General features: G+C 31.1%; 1 protein-coding gene across 1 annotated transcript; it reads left to right on the top strand.

Annotated features, from left to right (window-relative positions):
* Positions 1-797: 797 nt before the first annotated feature.
* On the top strand, positions 798-21,357 carry LOC143072870 (RNA/RNP complex-1-interacting phosphatase-like). Its single transcript, XM_076248001.1, has 13 exons — positions 798-918; positions 3,417-3,492; positions 5,136-5,167; positions 7,545-7,644; positions 8,238-8,317; positions 10,410-10,456; positions 11,240-11,300; positions 13,770-13,816; positions 14,459-14,528; positions 17,014-17,243; positions 17,642-17,687; positions 20,101-20,274; positions 21,243-21,357. Exons 1-13 carry the CDS (start codon positions 893-895, stop codon positions 21,253-21,255), a joined length of 1,002 nt encoding a protein of 333 aa, XP_076104116.1. The 5' UTR covers positions 798-892; the 3' UTR covers positions 21,256-21,357.
* Positions 21,358-24,529: the final 3,172 nt, after the last annotated feature.

The raw sequence follows: 24,529 nt of genomic DNA, 5'->3' as shown, positions 1-24,529 counted from the left end.
AGTCCACAGAGCTAGGAATCGGAGCACCATGGTCTTCTTAGACCTGAAGATATAGGAATATTGTGCACATTAATCATATTGTTAGAAATTGTTGTTGTGGTCTTTTTACGCCCCTCCAAGAGGCATAATTTTTTTCGGTCTGAGCGTCCGTTCGTCAGTCTGTTCCTCTTCAGGCTAAAGTTTTTGATGCAGGTAGTTTTTTTTTTTATGAAATTTAAGTCCAATCAACTTGAAACTTGGTACACATGTTCCCTATATGGTATGATGTTTCTAATTATTTTCTGAGTCATTGAATTTGTGTACGGATTCACGAAATGTTCTTATAATTTTTAAATGAAATACATTTTTATATACTTCCCGAGTCAATGATGACATTTTAAAATTGTTATTAAATGAAACACATTTTTATATACTTCCCGAAACAAAGATAACATTTAAAAATTGTTATCAATTTGTTTGCAGTGAAATATCTCAAATGTCACTGTATCACTCCAGTTTACTATATAATTATGTTTCACTTGCAATTGTACAGGATAAAAATAAAGTTTATTTGATTAAATTCCTGCATCTCATTGTTGATATAGAGTGTTATATCTGTGCACGGATTACATCATGTTAATTTGTAAAAAGAACTTTGATCTGTTTGTTGCAGTACTATTGATACATTTTCGAAAAGTCATCTACACCGTCACGGACACCTATATCTTTTAAAGTGAATTATACCGTGTTTAAAATGATTTGTTTTGATTGGTGCATGGACTTCAATTTATCGAGGTGTTCATTGGTTAGAAAAAAAGTTATACAGTTAAATGAGATACAGTCAGTTGATCAGAAAGTGCAAGTTAAGGGACTAGTTCGTAATTTTACATTGTTTAGTTAGCACGAAAAGATCATGTACCAATACAGTGTGCCAGAGAGGTAATTACATTTCATATAGCGTCTGACGATTGAAGTAAGTTTGCTTTATTTTTTTAAATCAAAACATAAGATAAAGATTATGCCGTGTATCAAAATTCTGAATTTAGGTAATTCGTTGAAATACTTCCTGTTTGAAATATGTTTTAAAAATCTGTTTTTCCTAAACCCTAATAATCAGATAAGCTACCTATCAGGGTGTCTAAAATCTAATTAACACCCAACATATAAATTATTGTCAATGCAGAATTGTAGTTTTCGATAATTTTAGGAGGGGGGTCTTTCAGCGATTTTACCATATGTTAATGAAATCCAATTTCATTATATGACATCTTGGTTTAAATTAAAGAAAATATACTTCTGGATGACCCCAAATCATGGGTAAGTGGCCTCAGATTAAAACGCGAAGTTTCAAGTCATCCTTATAGGTATGTATTTAGAGTCGATTCAACCACTACAAAAACAATGAAAATATATCTTTATTTATTATACTTTACAACAAGCTATATATAAATAGAGACATATTCATGATTTATAAGATAAAAACCCAACAATTTCAAATGTCATATTAATGTAATAAATAATAAAAAATGAAAGTAGTCATCCATTTAAAAAAATTAAGTCGAAATATGTTCGATCTACCTATTTTTTTTTACATCAAAATTCAATAAGATGGTTTTAAGATCACTTTCTTCTACCTCAATTTTTTTTTGTAAGACAACAAAATACGTCCACATTTCAGCAAAGTGTGAAGTTTTTTGCATGGTTTTAAGTCACCTCTCCCTCCAAACCATGAATCACACACACTTCATATTTTAAATCTTTCCTTCATTGCCATTGATTTCTTTTTCATGTCTCTGTTTATTCGTTTTCATTGTGAATATTAAAACAAAAAATCACCAAATATGTTATCTATGTTGGAATTGCTCCCTCGTTAAGGAAAACCTCAGTGGATTCTGGACAACCCGCCAAAAGTGCATATATAAAGGTTCCTTGTTTGAAAGCTTTAGCTGAACGAATCAAATAACTAGTAGTTAAAAAATATACAAATTAATAATATCAAACTCTGCCGGTAAACCATAAAAGCCCCCTAAAAGATTATGTTCCAAAAAAGAGAAAACCTTACACCACCAGACAGGTAAGTTGATGTCACAGTGCGCTTGGCCATTATATAATTATTTGGTTAAATGTTTTTTTTAAATAAAATATAGATTATCGTGTTTATATCTAATTTATTGTTTGATTTTTTTTTTTAGTTGAAATTACTTCCTGTCGGAGATATAAAAAAAAAATAATGTTTTAAAGCGGTCTGTTTCTGTGTGTGTTATTAGAAAAAAGTAAAATCACGACAATACTGAACCCCGAGGAAAATTCAAAACGGAAAGTCTCTAATCAAATGGCAAAATCAAATGATAAAACAGATCAAACGAATAGATAACAACTGTTATATTCCTGACTTGCAATTGGTACAGGCATTTTCAGATGTAGAAAACGGTGGATTGAACCTGGGTTTATAGCGCTAAATCTCTCACTTGTACGACAGTCGCATCAAATTCCATTATATTTACAATGATGCGTGATCAAAAGAGACATTGTAGGTAAAATTGTCAAAATATGGATACAGAAGTCATCACTGTGTCACAATCTCAAAACAAACAAACATTTAACAAAGAAGCACAAAAAACATCTATAAAATTTAACAACCACATTCAGAATTTGTATGCCCCTCTTACGATAGTAGATGGACATACTGTTTTCTGGTCTGTGCGTCTGTTCGTCCGCCCGATTGTTCATCCGTCTGTCTGTCTCTCCGTCCGTTTGTTCATTCGTTCGTCCGTCTGTCCCTCTTCAGTTAAAGTTTTTGGTCAATGAAGTTGTTGATGAAGTTGAAGTCCAATCAACTTAAAACCTAGTACATGTGTTCGCTATGATATGATCTTTCTAATTTCAATGCCAAATCTAATTAGATTTTTAACCTCAATTTTACGGTCCACTGAACATAGAAATGATCGTGCGAGTGGGGCATCCGTGTACTATGAACATATTCTTGTTTTAATGTCATTCAATATTGAAACATAAGTTATTTTTATCTTTATGTAATAATGGTGATATCTTGTGTTAGCTATTATTCGTGTGTTTCTCTGTCCTATATGTTCTCCTATTTATTTGTATTGTAGTCCTGTCATGTAATGTTGCAATTTTAATGTTATATTTAACATTGCCATAAAAGCGGGAGGTTTGGCATGCTACAAAACCAGGTTCAACCCACCATTTGTTCTTAAAATGTCCTGTACCAAGTCAGGAAAATGGCCATTGTTATATTATAGTTCGTTTCTGTGTGTGTTACATTTTAATGTTGTGTTTCTGTTGTGTCGTATTTCTCCTCTTATATTTGATGCGTTCCCTCAGATTTAGTTTGTAACCCGGATTTGTTTTTTTCTCAATCGATATATGAATTTTCGAATAGCGGTATACTATTGACTTTATTTATTCGTTTATAGATGGGATGAGTATACATCCCTTGGTGAAGTGATCAATGGTACCAAGTTTGTTGCATTTAAAGTTCCATTAAAGAAGGTAAGTTCTTTGATACATGATACATGATAGATGCTGAAACAGAAATGTTTTAATAACTTGTTTGTATAAGAATAAGAAAATGTGCTATGATTTCCAATTAGAAAACAAGAGACCAAACGACATAGAATTCAACAACTTTAGGTCTCCGTACTGCCTTCAGCAATGAGTGAAACCTATGCCGCATAATCAGCTATAAAAAGCATCGAAATGACAAAAGTAAAACAATTCAAACGAGAGAACTAAAGGCCTGATTTATTGATTGCTTGGTTCATGATTAGTAGCAAACTAATCCTAGACAGATATAAGATACAAAAGAAACCAGGAAAAATATTTGTCTTTTTTTTTTCAATGTTAAGTCTTTTTTTTTTCTGCAACAAAAACTCAAACAGAATTACTGATATGTAACTTGTGTAAGGATTGTCAGCTGATATGAACAATTTCACAATATCTAAATAAAATGTCAAAATCTTTCGTAATTTTATTACCTCTTTATAGTATGAATTTGTAAATATGCATTCATGAAAATAATTGATATATCAGGTTCTACTTCACGTCTCTTTAAATGCTGGCAATGCGTTATTGTGCTCATTTTGTTGCTTCTTTGTTGACATATTTCTTTGTTACTTTAAAAAATGATTAAGATTATTATAACACAAAGTTGACTACTGTTTCCCTATTTTTTACACTTTTTCCTATTACATGTAAGTCTGTTTGTTTTGTTCACACATTGTTGTCAATATAATGTAATTTTGTGCGACTGTCATACAAGTGAGAGTTTAAGCTAGCTATCAAATCAGGTTCAATCCACCATCTACTACACATAAAGTAAATGACTGTACCGAGTCAGGAAAATGAAAGATGTTTTCTATTCGTTTGGTGTGTTTAAGCTTTTGATTTTGCCATTTGATAAACGACTTTCCGTTTTGAATTATACTTGGAGTTCGGCATTTGAGTTATTTTACTTTTTCATAATGGCGGAACAGAACAATAATTATTTGGGGAAAAATGTTTGTAGTTATTATGAAAGCTACTCAATAACATTCAGATATGCTATGTAGAGTTTCAAGACAGATATTCCAGTGTCCAAAATGGTTAATTAAATAATGTAAATATTGATAATCGGTTTAATGATAGTTATAAATTTATGGTTAAAATTGTGTGAACTGATGGTTTCAAATGAACAAATTGTTTACGGTGCACGGTACATTATTAGTTCTTTTGTTGGTAATCATGTCACATCTCTTTATTTATACCGGACTAATATGCTTTTTATATTTCCTTCAAATAACAAGAAGACAAATAGTGCAGAAGCAATTATTATTGTTGATACCTGTAATAATGATTTTTATTGGCCTTTTGAATTGACCATATAAAGTTTTAACATTGATTCGAGAAAAATATTTTGATTTTTCATTTTACATTGCAATTAAGAATATAAACACTTTGTGCATTATTTTTAAAACTTCCATTTTATGTTTTATTCGAGCGTCACTGGTGAGTCCTTTGTAGACGAAACGCGAATCTAGGGTGCAAAATGTGGAGCCTGATATTGATGAGGAGTTTATCAAATGAGCTAGCCCTTCATTGTTGAAATCCTGCTGTAGCAAAAATATTTCTCTAATTTTGCCATTTACATATTTCAGGAAATACTTTCAGCTGTTCATAAAAACGATAGGTAAGCACGACATAAGTCTGAATATAAAACATATTTTAAGTTAATAAAGTTTATATAGCAATACAGGAATATGGAGGTTTTTAGCAAAAATGAACGACAATCATACAAACATGTTTTACAATAGCACAATAACGGAATTTATCCTGCAATTTATACTTTACAGATATCGCTATGCTGTATCTGTATAGTATCGCTATGCTGTATCTGTATACTATACAGATATCGCTTTAAATCTCCGCCCACTGCCGGACTACGTTGGTGTATTTGCGGTTGACCAGTTTTATATGAACCTGCGTGACTTCAGAACGTGTATTGCAGTTGCATTCTAATGACGTACTATTTGACCTTATGCGAATCAACGATTATTATTTTACGTTTTGTTGGTTTTCAAACATTACTTTAGAGCAATAAGAAAAAAAAAGAAAAAATTCTGATAACAGACAAACATGAACAGCAGTATTTTCTAAGACAACAATCATCCGGCAACCTATACCCTCGGTAAAAAAAAATACGGGTGATAGTTTTTCATCAATTTCAAAACTTGAATGTGTATGATTGTGTAACAAAATCAACAATGTCAATTTCAGCATGCATGTTAAGGCAGCAACCATTTGATTTTCTGGGGATGGGGGGGGGGGGGGGGAGGGGGGGGCTATGTTTTTTTTTCTGTACAAACTTTATTTTCCGCCTGCGGTGAAAAACAATCTATTTTTTTCGCGACAAGTCGAAAACAATTTTTTTCTTTCAATTCTAGCATTACATATAGTGGCAGCTGAGGGGGTAACGAACATTTTTTTTTTTCAGAATTCAAAACAAATTATTTTTTTCTCCAAAAACTGGAAACAAACTTTTTTTCTCCAAAATCAAACAATATACAGAATTAATTGCAGGATAAAGGCAATAACTGTTAAGTGTCTTTAAATATCAGCTGTATTTGTACTCGCCTCGAAAAAGGACGAATAGCTCGCTAAAGCTCGCATTACACCTGTTTCTTAGCCTCGTCTATGTATAAGTACAGACCTACGCTATATGTATCGAAGTAACATTAAAAGGCATATAGACACATAGCACATTAGCAAAAATGAAAGACAAGATTACGAGAATATCTTTAACAATTACATAATGGCAGGCTGTGAAAGTACAAGTATCTTAATCACAATAAAAACCAATAAATATTTAACAAAGAAGCTAAGAAAGTCATATATCAAGATTTAACAACCTCATTCATTTGTATTTTATTTATGTATGTTAAATTAAGTTTTTAAATCTCATTCAACATATACATCACATTTGAATAAGGTAAACACGCTGGGTATTTTGTACTTAATGATAAATTGAAATTTCAAACTTTCTCATTTTCAAGTCTTACAAAAATTTCTTTTTCTTTTCTTTTTTAAATTATTTTACGTTATTTTCTCATATTCATGTCTTTCGTTTTATGTTAATGTGCTTTGTCTATATGCCTTTTGAAGTTTCTTTGATACATATGACTTGGCTCTGTACTTATATATCCCTTTTTTGTGCTATTGTAAACATTTTTGTATGCTTGTATTTCATTTTTGCTTTTGTGATCGGTCTATATGCCTTTTTATGTTTCTTTGAAACATATATTACGTGGCTCTGTATACTTTGTATCCCGGGATTTTGTTATAAGTAAATGTGTGTATTCTTGTCTTAAGACAGTTTTAGTGTCAATAGCGAAAAACTTATTCATTTACTATCAAATTCCAACTGCAAAATTCGTTAATTCAGCATTCATTCATAGAAAAAACCCAAATGTACGTCTAATTCTGTATTTTTATTTCATAAACATTCACGTTTTTCGAAGATGATATAATATTTCTAAAGTGACATATAGGTCCAATGTGCCGGGTGTAAATATTAATTTCTATGTATATTAATGTATAAATGTATGTTATGATACACATGTCACTATAATAATAATTACTTACTTACTTACTTTAAGTTTTGCTAATATTATTGGTCTTTATGTCATTTTGTGCTTCTTTGATACATATTTGTTTGTTTTTATTGTAATTTCAAAGATTATAACACAATGTTGACTGCTGTACCTCTATTTATGAAATTTTTACCTATTATGTCTGTTTGTTTTGTTCACACATTGTTGCCAATATAATGGAATTTGATGCGACTGTCATACAAGTGAGAGGTTTAGCTAGCTTTAAAACCACTGGTTTAATCCACCATTTTCTACCTAAGAAAATGCCAGTACCAAGGCAGGAATATGACAGTTGTTATCCATTCATTCGATGTGTTTTGAGCTTTTTATTTTTCCATTTGATGAGTGACGTTTTTCCTCGGAGTTCAGTATTTTAGTTGTTTTACTTTTTTTTCAAAGAAAACATTGTATTTTTAGGTTTGGTCCTGAGGATGTGATAGAGAAAATTAAAGAAAAAGGTCATGTTTTAGGGCTGGTTATTGATATAACATATACTGATAGATACTATTACCAAACAGTAAGCATTTTCATTTTAAATTTTATGAGACAATACATAACAAAAAGGGTGACTTGGGAAAAGAAATATGTCTCCACAAGTCTTCATTCGACCAGTAGTAAAAGTAAACCCTTGACATAGTTGGGCGTCCTTTTGGCATGGTGGGAAGTACAAATATGCAGCCACTCCCGGTCAGAATGGGAACGTTAAATCAAATTCCATGTGTAAAGAGAGTGCCACGCTCTCTGCACTTTAAGAACGCTTACAAGTAACAACTCTTTTGAGGGGTCTGTAGCAGGGCAAAATGTTCATTTTCAAGTGTCAGGTTTAATTTCCCCGGCCTTCATCCCGAATGGCATCTGTTACTAGATCTACATATTGTGTTTATTGTGAACTTGTTCTCGTCCTGAACGTGCATGCACTATTTGCCAATAGACGTTAAACAACCAACACTCAATCAAGCAATTATATCAACATTCAAATAAGAAAAGTAATCTAGCGTGGAATTTGCTATCTTCAGTCAAAACAGTGCTAAGTCCTAGTATCGAGCTCTAAATCGTCCGAACTATATAGGGATGTTTTTTTTTATTTCGAGAATTTGAATTTATTTTTAGGAATTTACTGAAAAGAAAGTTGAACATGAAAAGATTTATTGCGGAGGACACGATCTACCATCTGATGCAGTAGTTTATAGGTAAATTAAAGCCCATTTTTTTTATTATAAGGACGTGAACATCATACAAATAAGAAATATTTTATAATACTTGTTCTATTTGAAAATCATATGGAGGTCAATCATTCTCTTGGAGTATTGGTCATTTTAGTGATACATTTTTATTGTTATTGTCTCTCTTAGTTATTATATCCCTTGTAAGAAAAAGCAGGAGTACACAGTTAATTGTTTTACCCCTCCGGCTATCTGTCATTTGTGTATCTGCTTGCTAACGCGTATCAGATTTTTACATGGTGCCATAAATTAAACAGTATATAAGTCTTAACCTTAGGGAATCAAATGTACTCTAAAAGAATAAAGACCAGTTGCATCGACAGAGTAACTAAGCGTCTCCTGCTGTACATGCATCACCAACATGCGAATTCATACTCATATACAATGTAATGTGAACAAATTCGGGAAAATTACAGGAAATCGATTTTACTGGTATCTCAAGATCTTATACAGTAAAAAATATCGCTAGTGAGTTGAAACACTAACGCATCGTACATGCACACCATGATGGCACTCGTAAAACGTAAACATAAATGAGAGAAAATTCCATATTTTGAGTTCAATTACGCCTGTAAAATCTATTTTTGTCAAAAACAGAGACAAAGTTGTGAAGCAGAATGATTTCCGTATGCCATTTCAAATAACATAAAATAGGATAGCAACATGGTAACCGCCATTATTACATAATTAAGATGTAGATTTAATTTCACTTAGTCTAAGGTAAAGGTCATAGTAACTCAATTTAGACAAAAGTGTTTGGAAAAGTGATGTTCATATAATCCATCAAAAGTATTTATCAGATTGCAATTTAAACTGGATATATCATTTTAGTTTACTACGTCCAAATTCATAGTAACTAGAAAGAGATCAAATTTATACAGAATGCTTTATTAGAAACTGCACAAAGGATTGTAACCTTTACTTTGAATGAAAAAAGATCTGTTATGAATTTTAGGTCTCAAAGTTAACGGTCACTTATGTCAGGTAAAAAGGAGTCAAAAGATACCAAAGGAATATGTTAACTCACAAGTCGAAAGCAAATGGCCATGGCAAAATAAAAAAAAACCCAACTGAAATAGTACACAAAACACCACAAAGAAAAATAAAGACGGAGCAACACAAACCTAACCAATAACAAGGGCTGATTATTGGTGTTCCAGGAAGATAAGCAAATTTTTCTGCACATTTGTAACCCGTTGTGTTGCTCATTTTTAAAAGTAAAACAAATCATTGATAAGACTAATTCGGTAGGTCGGGACGGGATTGTGGTTAACACAATGCAATCATATCCGCTGTCTGTGTACCAGATATATCATAGTTACTGATAGGAGACCAACGTCTGTGCAGAAGTGGTTTCAGGAATCAGAATGCTAAGTAGTTTATTGCATATCAGATTTGAACACTTCTTGGATTTATGGTTAAAAACAATGAAAGGCCTATTTATGTTGGGGTCACTTAGTGTTAAGTTAAGGTCAACTACAAATAGACCTAAAATTGTGCAGAAAAGTGACAGTATGTCCAGGTGTTAAATTTGATATTTGTTATCGAACTGTCACCTTTATTAAATATATGTTTACTTATAATGAGAACTTTTTTTTCATTATGAGGTACTACATTTAAGTTCAAGGTCACAGTTACTAAACAAAATTTGTGTTTGATCATATTAAAATCTGAAATAATACTGAGAATTCTTTATTATTAGTTGGATACCAATTTTCGTGGTTTTTGTGGGTACAGTGGAACCACGAATTCAAATGTCCAACGAATTAAACATTTTCTATCCAGTTGTATGCAGACTTTAGCAAAACCACGAAATTTTTTTCCATCAATCCACGAAAATTGGTAACCACGAAAATAAATTAATCCACATTAACAGAAAACAGGTCTATAATTCAATGCAAAAAAAGGTATGGAAGCAAGAAACCTTTACCGTCTTATATGGACAGGATGGGGCATGTCATATAAAAATCAGGAGATGTGGTAACAATGCCAATGAGACAACTATCCACCAAAGTTCACTGAAGTTGACGCAAGCTTGATCTTACATTATTTGTTTTAGATTTTTTGATGTTGTAGAGAATTTTCTCATAAAGAATAAGAATGAAGGTAAGAACAATGCTAAATAGATAATATTTTGATTTGATAAAAATACTTTTATGCAGATCAGCTGGTACTTTGACATTTCTTTAATGTATAACAATAGTTTTTAAGAAGTCCAGTCTTTAGTGATTTGTAGCGTTTTTATGATTTGAGTTATCGTCCTATGTCTAGTTTTACCATTGCGTTGTCATTTTCTCTTCGATTAAAGAGTTTTGATTGTCTTTTTTTTTTTACAAGAATCATATCAGGATAATAATAAGAAATCAAGAACTAATTTAAAAGCGATTTTACAATTACAGGCATGGGGAATTAATGAAACTATAATGCCGAATCAATGTTAATATAAAACCATGCATAACCAGAATATGATAATGATAATCTTTCCTACCAAGCCGTCACATCAAATTTAAATTACATCATATACGTCTAAATATGACCGACGGTACCTGTTTCAGACACCGTGTAGGCGTAGTTGTCATTATGTCTCAGATGCTAGGGTTCGAATCCCTCTGAGTGAAGAACAAATGCAGATCTAACATCGTTTTGCTGTATTCAATACGAAGTATAAAATACATTGCAGAGTGCCAATGGTAATTTACAGCTACACATTTGTTTGTTCCAAATGAATTATTCTGGAATATCATCACGATTGAGTTAGCTCCATATTACAATGATCATTGTGCTATATATGATTTTAATCAGGTTGTTGAGGTATTTCCAACATATTTTACATCCTGATGAAACAAATGTAGAAGTGCCTTGCACCCGTGTTTGTTATCATTATTTTAGAAATGGTAGTAGGTGTACATTGTACACATGGAGTAAACCGAACTGGATATATTGTATGTAGGTAAGTATGATACATAAAAACAGCTTCCCAATTGTGAATTTCCCATTTCTATGTAGTAACATTCCAGCAGCGCTTGCAATCTCCCAATTGAAACGATATTCCAGAGCTTGTATTTCCTATTATGTTGTCCTTGACTGAGGGTTGCTGCTCACAAGGAAGCTGTTAAAGAAAGAGTTTCAAATGGTGAAGCCATCTCTTCGTAAATTATACAGACGTCATCACGAGTTGGTTGACCTTTACGGAAAATCCGTTCCACAGATGATATCGGATATTTTCCAAATGTTGTTAACTACAATCCCGTTCCCTTTCCACACATTTGACCTACATAATTAGACTATGTATCGGATTTGTAATAAAATGAGCAACACGATTGGTACCACATGTGGAGCAGGATCTGCTTACCCTTCCAGAGTAATGAGATTACCCCCAGTTTTTGGTGGGGTTCGTGTTGCTTAGTCTTTAGTTTTATATGTTGTATGTAGATCGACTGTCTCTCATCTTGGCATGTTGCAAGAATACTTTTTGATATCAAAATATTTTAGTATCCCTCAAAATACAACAAAAAAAATTAAAACTTGAAACTAACTATCTAAACCTCAACTGTTGTTAAGTGTATTTAGAATTTTCAGAAAAAAAACCTTTTAAAACCATAGGCAGATAATTATAATGAATTTGATTTGTTTTTTGGGGATTTTTAAAGATTAATCCCGTGAGCCTTTATTTTTATTTGATATTTCGGAAGTATTAATTAAAAGCAATTTCTTATTGAATTTAAACAAATTCTACCGTTTTATGGTTTTTTTTTCAATAAGGACCATTAAGTTTTTCCCATATAACCAAGATAAACTAACTGTGATGTCGTTAGTTTGAATGTATAAGACCATTAAGTTTTTCCCATATAACCAAGACAAACTAACTGTGATGTCGTTAGTTTGAATGTATTTAAACGTAAAGACTAGGTCCGTGACCCCCAGTTTTTATAATAAAATTTAAAAGTGAATTGGTCTAAAAGTCTTCCACATAGGTTTAAGAAAAATCTATCGTCGTATATTATTACACACCAGATACCTTAAGCATAACACCAAGAATTTGGTATTCCAAAATGTATCAATTGTCCATCCCTACTGGTCGACTAGTATATATTAAACCAGATTAATACACCTTCTTACCAAACACAAAAAGAAAAATGTCTAATAAGAGTTCTTTGATTTCTCTTTCAGATGTATTCATGATGTTCTTTCACTAAATAAACAACGTTTCATTTAGTGCTGGCATCTCATTATACCAGTAAACACAAGATAAAGAATACTATTAAAGAAGATAAATTTCTGCTTCATACTTCGTCCTTTTCTGAATATGAATACAATTGCACAACTTCAAACAAAAATCTATTGCAAACATGATGATATCAAATTTCAAATTTTCCACTTCTCTTTCTGCTGCATTGATATACCCTATGCCCTATCAAATTGTGTTTGCAATATTTCAATTAATGCGTTTCAATAGTGTATCCATTAACTGAGTTGTTCTTTGACGCAAAAAAGACACCATCAAAAATTGGTAAACCCATTACCAGCATGTTTTCACGACTTTCTAGCGACACCTTTCCGCTGTCTAACATATTTAAATACCAGAATAGCTGTCTGATTTATACATTTACCGATTCTCTACTATACCCGACTGCACATTTTTACTGAGTTTTGACTGGCGTGGCGGGTGACGAATTCATATCAGGAGACGTTCACTCTGCCAAGGTACCCAAGCTCGCCCCGTTTTAAGATCGCACGAATCCCTCAGTGTTTTTTTTTTTTTTTTGCCTTGGCTTTGCTCTTAAGGGGAGGAATTTATTAGATTTTCATATTTTAAAGTATATTTCCTTTATAATTTTTCAATTAAGGTAATGAATTTAACCAACTTTTGACAAACACATCTTTAATTCTTTGTCATTTTGGTGTCGTTTCATTTCGATTCGGCTTTTCCAAAAGGAAAAAGAAAATATTGCAGTCAGAAGTTACACTGGAATACTATTACATAATTGTTGTATGAGATGTTTAATAATGAATGATACATTTCAAAGGAGATTGGAGAACAGAAATATTGCAGGTTGCAAACGATAAAGACCAAAACCATTCAATGAAAGCAAAATTAAATCTCAAATTTACATCATTCATACTGCTTTTAAATTCTGCATTAGGTGTTACAGTTTCTAACGTTATTTTATGACAACAATGGATGCATTCTGATTAATAAGTACACTTTTTAGAATTAATATATATTTATGGTATGACAGAAAGTAGTATCTGAAAACGAGTCGATAACATTTTTATTTGCTTCATTCATTGAGGACATTTTTGACGATTCAAACCCTTCTAAAACGATATATATATAACACAAATGTAGTATATGACAGTTTAGAACAGTTTATAATATGTTGAGACTACTAACTACAAAACTTTGTTTATTCTTCAGATACATGATTGAAAGATTGGGCATTGATCCTTCTAAGGCTATGGAGGGTAATTGGTTTAAGATATTATTATAAACTAATATAATTTTGAAAATGTCAATTTTGCATACAGAAATAAACTCTTTCATAGATACAAAAAATATGTTTAGAAGTGTGAAGAACACTTATCACAATCAGGATATATAATGCATCCTGAAATTTTCGGTATGTTATTTACCAAGCCCGAAAATTTAGATACGATCTGTGCAAAATTATCGATTCTTTGAAAAAGCTTTTAAAACGTTGTTGTTGTAAATTACATTGTGTTTCGTGTATTGTTTTTTTTTTATATAGATCAGGCTGTTTTTTTTGTTTTGTTTTAATACTTATGGTGCTTTTTTATGCATCATTTTTTTCATAGGTAATGGTTGAGCATTGACCTATACATTATAGTTGCTAACTTGTACTTCATTTGTATTTATTTGGATTCTTTTCTCATGGGCAATCAAACCACATCTTCTTATTTTTTTATATGAACAAATGATATAAATAGTATTTTGATGTATTGCTGGTAACTGTTAATGTAAATTTCAATTTTCCATATGTATTGCACTCATTCAACCACGGGCCAGTATACACTAAATGATTTTTTAAATTGGTTTTGGAAATGCAGCTAAAGGAAATGCAGTACTATCTTTTTTTTTTGGTGCAGATTTTAACAAAGCAAGGGGTCATTCAATTGAAAGAAAACCGTATATTGATGATTTACTAGCAAGGAAAGAGTAAGTACTTAGAACATGAAGATTTACCTAAGATATGTAATTTATAAAGGAGAAGGTACACAAATGTTTGATAATGCAATTTATCGGTCTTTAAAAAAGAAAATTTTATTTAAATTCGGAGAAAAAAAATTGTGGAAAATTGTTACAAGAAACATTCCTTGTGTTAGAATTACAACAAAAAATAACCAAGGTTTTGATAAAAAAAAAAAGGTATTAACAAATAAACCGAACTCTTAGAAAAATTAAAATAGACAAAAAAAACTACAAAATCAAACGTTAGACTTAATCAACTAAAGGAAGGTATGGAAAACAACCGTAATATTACAGACTTGGTACAGGCATTTCTCGAAGAAAATGGTGGGTTTACACGATTTTAAAACTAGTTTTGCCTCCAACTTGTATACGTTTTTTTTTATAGTTTTATATAAACAAAATTGGGTGAACAACCAAAGGAAACATAATAGAATAATGAACGGAAACTAACATACATACAATACTCAGTACTAAGCAAATCAAACAAGCATACACATAAATTTAACCAAGACGACAATAAAAAAGTTATTGCGGTTGTTAGTAAATTTGACAGTCACTTAAAAAGGTTGGAAGTTGATAGTACATGCATAATACAGTATACATTTTCTCGATAAAGTACAAATTAGATAATAAAATTACAAGGGTAAACAAAATGAATTCAATACTGCTAAATCTTATTGCGTCCGAAACACATCTCTGGGCCTACTTACACCATGAACGCTTAACCCAATAGTCAAAATCTTAATAGCTGGTTGCATGAAATCAGAGCCACGTCAAGGGTCAAAAGACTAAAAGTAACATAATTGAATTAAGATAAATGACGGAAAAACTGTAATATAAAGAAAAAGATGCAGAACGTCAGTAACTAGAATCTATTACTCAAAACCATCGCGTTTTTTTTATATAGAAATGCTATTCAACATTTAGGGATAAAATCTACCATTAACGTTTACTTTTTAAGTTCACTAATGTTGAGAAAAGTTTGTATGCCATGATTTCAATTAGAATTGATTTTATGATACTATATTAGTTAACAAAATAAACCGTCGGCTTCGAGCAATGTCTTTTCCAAATTTAATGAAATTGGATACACTCTATCAATGTAAACACTTGCCCAATTGGTCTAATATTCACAGAGTGTTATTTTTTTTTATCAAAACCATTGATTATAGGCACGGAGTCGGGGGTCCCGTGTGGCTTTCCATAGCAAATAGACGATTTTATTGGAAGGCAATTCTTTTTATTTCAAAAATCGTATTTTCACCCCAAAATTCAAAAATCTATAGTAGACACATACAACTTTAAACATAAACATGGTCTGCTAAACATTTTGAATGCCATTTCAGATATTTGAATACTTTATTACCATCTTCGAAATTAAGTGCCGATCATTTTCCGCAAAGTAAATTTGACACCTGTGTTCAATAACATGGTATATTTTAACTTTCAATTCTCGAAGAGACACAGAAACAAAAACAAACACCCGAAAGTCGTTATTGATCATTAAGAGAAGAACTCATCAAACGAGCAATAAAATGCAGCTGTCGAAACAATTATAAACCAAGTTATATGATATATGTATTCAAATAATTTGACATTTATAACCACAAAGTTTCTCCAACTTTCCCGACTTCCTGGTGTCAAATTTACAGCTTAAACAGTGGATCTAGCAGTGGATATATTAATTTTGCAAAAAAAATAAAAATGAGCTATATGGTTAATCCATAAAGATTTTTTTTTGGTCAGAAACATACTTTATAAAGATGTTAATGTATACAAAAATATTTGTATAGGTGAAAGTCTTTCTTATATATGGATTGAACAAATACTATGAGTGAAGTGGTCCGTTCGTGTCAAAAATGTTTTCGACATATCCATTTCGTCAAAGTGTCTCATTTCAAATCTCTTTTTTATTTATTTTAATTTTGCAGAGCTTGTTATATTGCGATAGAATAACTCAATTTCACTTTTATAAACAAAATGGTTGACAAAAAAATTATAAACTTTGTCATAAATCAACCGAAATTGAGTCCGTGACAAAAGGAAATAGTATCAATTGACCATCAAAGGTACTTTATCAATTGATAATTTTAAATATAAACATAACAATCAATTCAGAAGAAGACAATTTTGCTGATTTCTTTAAGGGTACATCAAATGTTTATATCAGAAATTTTTGTAGGACAATTGTTTATATTCTCTCTGCATATTTATTATAGAAGCTATTATGATTTTAAGGAAAATAAAAAGTATCTGGAATATGATATTTTAGCTCATCTGAAAATGTCATTGAAAGACATGCGAGCTTATGCCATCATTTGGCATCCAGCATCCACCCACAGTCGTTAACGTATATTATATAGTCTGAAACATAGCTGATTGCAAAAAGAAAGAACAAAAACTTTCTAAGCTTATTTAAATGTAGTTCTGTCAAACTAGTTTTTGTTTGTAGTAATCCAGTTTATGTGATGGGTATTCATCCACCAGTCCTTAAAGAGGTGAAAAATTACAACAAAAGAAACAATTACAGTAATACACAATGGCCGGGAAACAAAACACATGGAAGGACACCAAATGTTATGGAGGTTAAAAAAGATAGACAGTTTCAAAGGGACTTTCAGTCACTGACTCTGAATAATTCATCACACGCATTTGGTGAACAAGACAAAAGAAAACTTTATGGTGAGAAAGATCATATAAAGATGAAGAGGTGTTTTTTTTCAATTTTGATAAATATTAAAAATTTTCATATTGGTACTCTTTTGGTTGGATATTCATTTTCATAACCTGTTTTAGTTTTGTGATTTGATTTTGAAAAAAATAGCAAGATTACTTAGCAGTGATATTGATTACGATTGGATTCACCAATTATCAAAGTTACTATGTTTTTGCAGTATCTCTCAAATCACTATCACCTTTAAAATTATGAACTATCATTTATTTGCCATCCATGGTCGAAATTAACTTACATAGCATTTCAATAGAAAAAAATCTTCAGGACCGCTCTTTGTTTCAGCAGTTTAAGATGCATGTTCTTTTTTTTATTTTAATGTCAGATATATAAATATATATAACTTCAGAGAGAGGAGAAAAAGAACAATTAGAGAAGGAGAGTCTCAGAAATAGGTAAGAAATAGAGTACAAACTCAAGAAATTAGGAAAAACAGCTGTTGAACAGAACACTGGATAGTTATATAAAAGATAAGATAAATACAAAAGAACCTATAAAGTATGGCAAATAGCGAAAATGACGAAAAGGCAAAAAAAAGTCTACAATTCACTATGGTACATTCTTAAATGTAACAATTTTATAATTAAGAAAATAAATTACATTTGTGTATTCATTATGGCAAATGTTTTTATAAGCCCACAATTTTTGGGTTTCGAAATTCATAACATGAAAATGAAAATCTGAAAAAGAACGAGAGACAGAGTGTTACTGGGTTATATAACATGTTTAAAGGTAATTCACTTGCTTAGCGGGGAAATACGGAAATAATAGTTCAGTTCATGTACTTTGTAAAAACGATTTAGAATATATAATGAAAAGTATACTATAAAGTAACATGTCCTTTTACAGTGACTTGACTGTAAGTGTTGCTATCCACCAATTGCAATTCATTCAAAATTTTGACCAAATTGCAATTTGTTTTATTAAACCAAATTGTTCAACTGGTCAGAAATTTGAACCAACTGCTGTAGAAAACCACAGTCAAGTCATGAAAGTACAAGGTGATAAAATAAAACATACTTACAATCCTATAAGACTTTAACTCCACTTTATTGATGGTATTACTAAATCAGTCTATCAATCTGTATAGTTATATTATAGCCATTACCATACTAAAGGTGAACTGTTTTATTTTTAATTGCTATAAAAATGTCCAAACTAAGCTTTTATATAGTTTTTCTTTCGAAAAGTATTCTATATTCATAAGAATCACACATTATGTGAATAAAAACATTTCATATTCAGTAAAATATTTGTGAAATTGCAATATGTTTGTAGGAAGGGGAGATAATCTTTTTTGGTTTCAAAAAATCTTTATTCAAAAGAATAGTATTTTAGGTTATCTCCCCAAGGAAACTTATCAATAGCATATTGTTATTTCACACGTATTTTACTGAATATATGATGTATTATTTTAAATGATATATGATTCTTATAAATATAAAATCCTTTTCGAAAGAAAAACTATATAAAAGCTTAGTTTGGACATTTTTATAGCAATTCAAAATAAAACATTTTACCTTTAGTATGGTAATGGCTATAATATAACTATACAGATTGATAGACAAATTTAGTAATAACATCATTAAAGTGGAGTTAAAGTCTTATAGGATTGTAAGTATATTTTATTTTATCACCTTGCACTTTCATATTTTGACTGAACAATTTGTTCAATATTCTGACCAGATGAACAATTTGATTTTATAAAACAAATTGCAATTTGGTCAAAATTTTGAATGAGTTGCAATTGGTGGATAGCAACACTAATAGTCAAGTCACTGTAAAATGCCAAATGCCAAGTCTCTGATATATATTACAAAACTATTAAAACCTGAGCGGACTGCTGGTGTTTGGACCCTAGCATTTCGTAAAGATTAAAAGTTTTAGTAAATTTTCAACTCATTTAAAAAATCTTAATCTGATTTGATAAATGAAATAGAAAGTCAATATCATACTTATCAACATTACTACTCCTTTTGTTGCTGTTAACATAACTTAGTCGATTATGTTAAGATCACGGCTCAAGAAATGATATGATGAGAGGTAGAATATTCCAATGCTATAAGTATTCTAGGATTGTTATCCACATATACTTTAAGATAACACCTTTAATTCTGTTATTGTTAATTATAAATATTTCAACATTTTTTTCTTTCTAAAAACCGTTAGTTGCATATTTGTTAAAACTTCATAACGGTCAACCTATTCATCAAATTACATATATGCATACTGATGTTCTATGATTATGTTCTGATTTATTTTGTTATTTTTCTAACTATAGTAGCTACTGATTTAATTTATGTAGTTCTATTTTTTTTATATAATTTCTTGGAATTTTGTTTACAGGACAGGAGCAATTCGTTTACATGTTGTTTTAAAGGAAGGAACAAGGGTTTTTTGCAGGAATAAAAGATAGCTATAAAACCATTTTAACCTATAATATTCCTCATGTCAGTAATATGGCATTGGTTTTTTACTCGTTCCGTTGGTTGATGATGTTAGAATTTCATTATTTGTTCAAAAATTACATGTACCTTGTATTTTTGTATTTTTGTAATACTTTCATATACAATATATTTTGCCGTTTAATTACTGAATAGTTGTAGTATCCATATTGAATTCTGTCATTTAGAACAGGAAGTTTTTTTTTAATATTTCATTAATTTTTTCCAGCATTTAGTATGTATACGGCCGGATTTTTTTCATAGGGACGTGGTAATGGAATTCCTTTCATCCGTTTGAATTGAATATGCCTATTTAAAACTTAAAAGCAGGATGTATTTTCTTACTAATTTCATTTTATCACAGACCACACTCTGCCAGGGAGGACAAAACAGGAGCTTTGAAGGAGAGACAAGATTATTGTGGTTCTGCAGGGGATTCTGTCTGCAGTAAAGAGAAAGGGACGGCAAATAGGGGTCCACCTGTTGATGCCAGAGGAAGAGATATGATGCGAGATGGCAGAGGTCCATCTGAAGATCAGTGAGATATTTTTATACTTGTAATTTAATGAAGTTGGAAAAGTAGACACACTTCAGTACATGGAAGGTTCAAAGTCTTGAGTCAAACGATAATAAAATTGAGAAAGGAAATGGGGAATGTGTCAACGCGACAACAACCCGACCATAGAGCAAACAACAGCCGAAGGCCACCAATGGGTCTTCAATGTAGCGAGAATTCCCGCACCCGTAGGTGTCCTTCAGCTGGCCCCTAAAATATGTATACCAATACAGTGATAATGGACGTCATACTAAAATCCGAATTATACACAAGAAACTAAAATTAAAAATCATACAAGACTAACAAGGGCCAGAGGCTCCTGACTTGGGACAGGCGCAAAATTGCATAACAATACGCACATTAAAATTCAGTCCAAGAAAAGTCCGAGTCCGATGTAAAAAGATGTAACAAAAGAAAATAAATAAAATGACAATAATACATAAATAACAACAGACTACTAGCAGTTAACTGACATGCCAGCTCCAGACCTCAATTAAACTGATTGAAAGATGTTTATTATTTGGCTATTGATATGTCACTTTTTGACCTGCCATATAGTATTTCCCATGCAACTTTTAATTGATTGTTTGTCGCTTGCTTCACGTGAAGTGGTAATTATTTCTTGCATATTAGTAAAATTGGGGGTTTCTTAAAGTTCTGACGACAGGGGCGGGAAATTTGAACTGTCACTAAAAACATATGTTTGATGGGCGCCAAAAGATTGCCTTGCAGCAGTCGAACAGCAAACCCCTAAAATTTTTTGCAATGGTATTTCAACATACAGAAAGCATTGTACTCGATCGTCACCCTGCATCGGATTTAACGGTAAAATATTGATCGGAGGCTGCGAATGTTTTACATTTCAAGCAGCAATACGGAAATGAATGCGAATATATAAACCCCGACCAATCATGAATTATTCTAATTATTCAATGTTTGTACATTTACAGGAAACAAAAGTGAAGGGAATGATGCATAGACAACTGTGAAAAAAGAACGCTCATAAATTGCTAGCTACAATACTGTAAACTTTATCATAATAAATGATTATGAATGGACAAATAACCATGAGCATCTATCAAATACTATAGGCTGAACACACATTTACAACATCCCGTCCAATTGAATTGCTTGTATTTCCTTTCTAGGTTTTATATAACCTACCTATTCGTTTATTAAGTTAATAATCATCGATAAACACAATGGTAATATTTCATCGTATAGTAATCAAGGTTTTAGGACCAACAAGTAAACAATGATTTTGTAAATTTCCTACTTTTAAAATTCATATTTTTATGCGAAAACATACTATCATTTTAAAAACCCAAAATTTTTTAATACCTTGCTCACAGTACCTCAAGTAGCATATATATATATATATATATATATATACATCGAGTAACCGTTACTTGTTATTGAATTATCTCTCTTATCGACCAATCTGATACTGGGTACTTTCAGTGAATAATCTGATACTTTGAAATTCTTAATGAACACTCTTATTCTGTGTTATTCTTCATAAACAATATGATACTAAGTACTTTATATTGAACATCTTAGACTGAAATTTTATTAAACATTCTGATACTGAGTACTTCTCATAGAAAAATCTGACACTTAAAACAGTTCAACCTGTTGTCGAACAATGTAATACTGAATACTGCTTATCGAACAATCTGATACTTTGTACTTCTCATAGAAAAATCTGATACTAAGTACTTCTCGTAGAAAAATTTGATACTGAGTACTTCTCATAGAAAAATTTGATACTGAGTACTTCTTATAGAAAAAATTCATAATGAGTACTTATCGAAAAATCTGATACTGTAAACTTATTATTGAACAATCTGATACTGAGTACTTCTTAGCGAACAATCTAATACTGGATACTTTTTAGCGAACAATCTGATACTGAGTACTTTTTAGCGAACAATCTGATACTGAACACTTATTATTGAACAATTTGATACTGAGTACTCGTATTGGACAAATAAATGAAACTGAACAATTTTTAGTAAAAACCTTACAATTTTTAATGGACACTTAACAGAGTAAAATAATTATAAAATAAACTGTCCAGTGCCTAACTTTTGAGATCGAAAATTATCATTTATATATTGTCGTTTTAAGACATAACGTATGAGTGTCTTGATATCACTTCATCAAAGTAAGTTAAAAGATTTTGACATTCGAAAGTAAAAATTGAATTAATAAAATTATACATTTCATCGTTAGGCATGTTGCGATATTTTTTACCCTGAGAATACAGGCTGTTCAAATTGATAAATGGGCATTTTATATATTTCTCAATTAATTAATTAAAATGAAAGTGTGTTATCGCTGGTGAAACGTTTTATTTCACTATTGCACATTCTGAATTATGGACAACTACATTGACATTCACATTTTGTTACTATTTCAATAGCTCTCATTTTCATTTGCAATCAGTTACTAATAAGGAAAGAGAATTGTATTCATCTATATTTTGAATTAAAAAAAAACTCTAGTAATAATTACATAAAAATATTGATATGTGATGAGATAGTCAAAGCCTGAAACAGTACAACATGATAACAATTTATCAAAATCTGTTTGAAATAATATTAAAGTCCATGATGTATTTGTCATCTGAAATAAATAGCTATTAACAATATGTATATATTTGAAGTGGTACATTTTGTCTTTGTTTAGAAATTATGGTATTGGTTGTTTAATAAATATTAAGTTGTCATCCATCATTTCCATTTTACTTGAATTTAACCCTGACAAGAATAGGGAAACCATGGAAGTATAATAAAACTTACTGTGTTTTAGCTGCATCATAATATACTAAAACATAGAGGGTGCCTATTTTTTCATGCGTAGTTCAAAGGAATCTGACCTTTCTTTTATTCGTGAACGATGATAATAAACAGATTTAAATTTTCTTAGTTTCACTTACTTTTAAAGTGTAATTATTAGTAAAACAAAGATTGGGTGGTGTGAAACTCCAACAGTTTTTTTCCTTTTTCATTGTTGAATCCTTGCAAAGTGATGGAACACAGACTGAACATATGTACCTTTTATTTTGGACATATTTGAAGTATTATCCCTTGTGTTTCATTTGTGTGGGACCTAGGAATTTTCTTTATTAAATTTTATCGATTGTACCCAGTTTGTGTCATGTGCAACTCCAGCAGTTTTCCTTAAACATTATTCAAACTTTTACGCTTATTTAACTTCTATTTTAGATTGATTTCTTTTTTCTCGTCTGTTTCCCTCCTGACTGTCTAAAATTTTGACAACCACTCTATATTGTGGAGGTGCTCCTTTTTCTGATTTGGTATACCAAATGTTGGAATAGAAACATTCCATTGGTATATTAGTCATCATGGTCGACGAGTAGGGATTCTTCAATATTTGTCTTTGTAAAGTTAGTAACGTCATTGCTCTCTGTGTATACAAAATAGTTCTACCAGAGGAGAACGGATGCGTCTTATTTTTGTCGTTCTGAGTCGTCTATCTGATCTCTACATTACGTTAGTTTTCATAAATAGCTTGTACTGGCATGCTTTCAACGAAACAATAGGTTTTTATTTATTTATTGGCTTGGTCAACCGTGAGTTGCACTGGATCTTACTTTTTGTTGGTTCTAATCTTGACTTGTCTGTTGTTCAGTATGTTCAGTTTATTGATTGAAGCTGGATAGTTTCTTTTGATACACCCATAGTGCACATATCTCCACGCTGTCATTATATACTAAATTTTGATTTTACCAAAATGATCGTTTCAAAGGGACCATATTTGATGTTCTGTTGGGGAGGACTATTTTTCATTTTCACCTGTTGGTAGACTAGTAAGAGTTGTCTATTCATTGTCCTTCTTGTGCACAACTGGTCCTTCTTTGTGAAGCAGGTTGTTGAGTTGTCTATCCATTGTCCTTCTTGTGCACAACTGGTCCTTCTTTGTGAAGCAGGTTGTTGAGTTGTCTCATGAGCACTCATACCACATCTTCCTATATTATTTTTTATTTATGTTCATTCTAGAAAAGAACACTATTTTTGAAACAATTAATTATTTTATTAAAACATCACCCGTCCACTAAAACAAATCATATTATGCAATGTATGAGAAATAAATATTTTATTAGATAAATGCATTCTAGAAAATCCATGTTTTTATGCTATTCTACTTCTTTTGCGTTCGAGTCGTGTATCTAATCTTTACATTACGTTAGTTTTCATAAATAGCTTGAAAG

Source organism: Mytilus galloprovincialis, chromosome 4 (genome assembly GCF_965363235.1).
Source record: "Mytilus galloprovincialis chromosome 4, xbMytGall1.hap1.1, whole genome shotgun sequence".
Classification (NCBI taxonomy): Eukaryota; Metazoa; Mollusca; class Bivalvia; order Mytilida; family Mytilidae; genus Mytilus; species Mytilus galloprovincialis.
The sequence above is the reverse complement of the archived record's forward strand: the minus strand, read 5'-3'. Positions and strand labels throughout refer to the sequence as shown.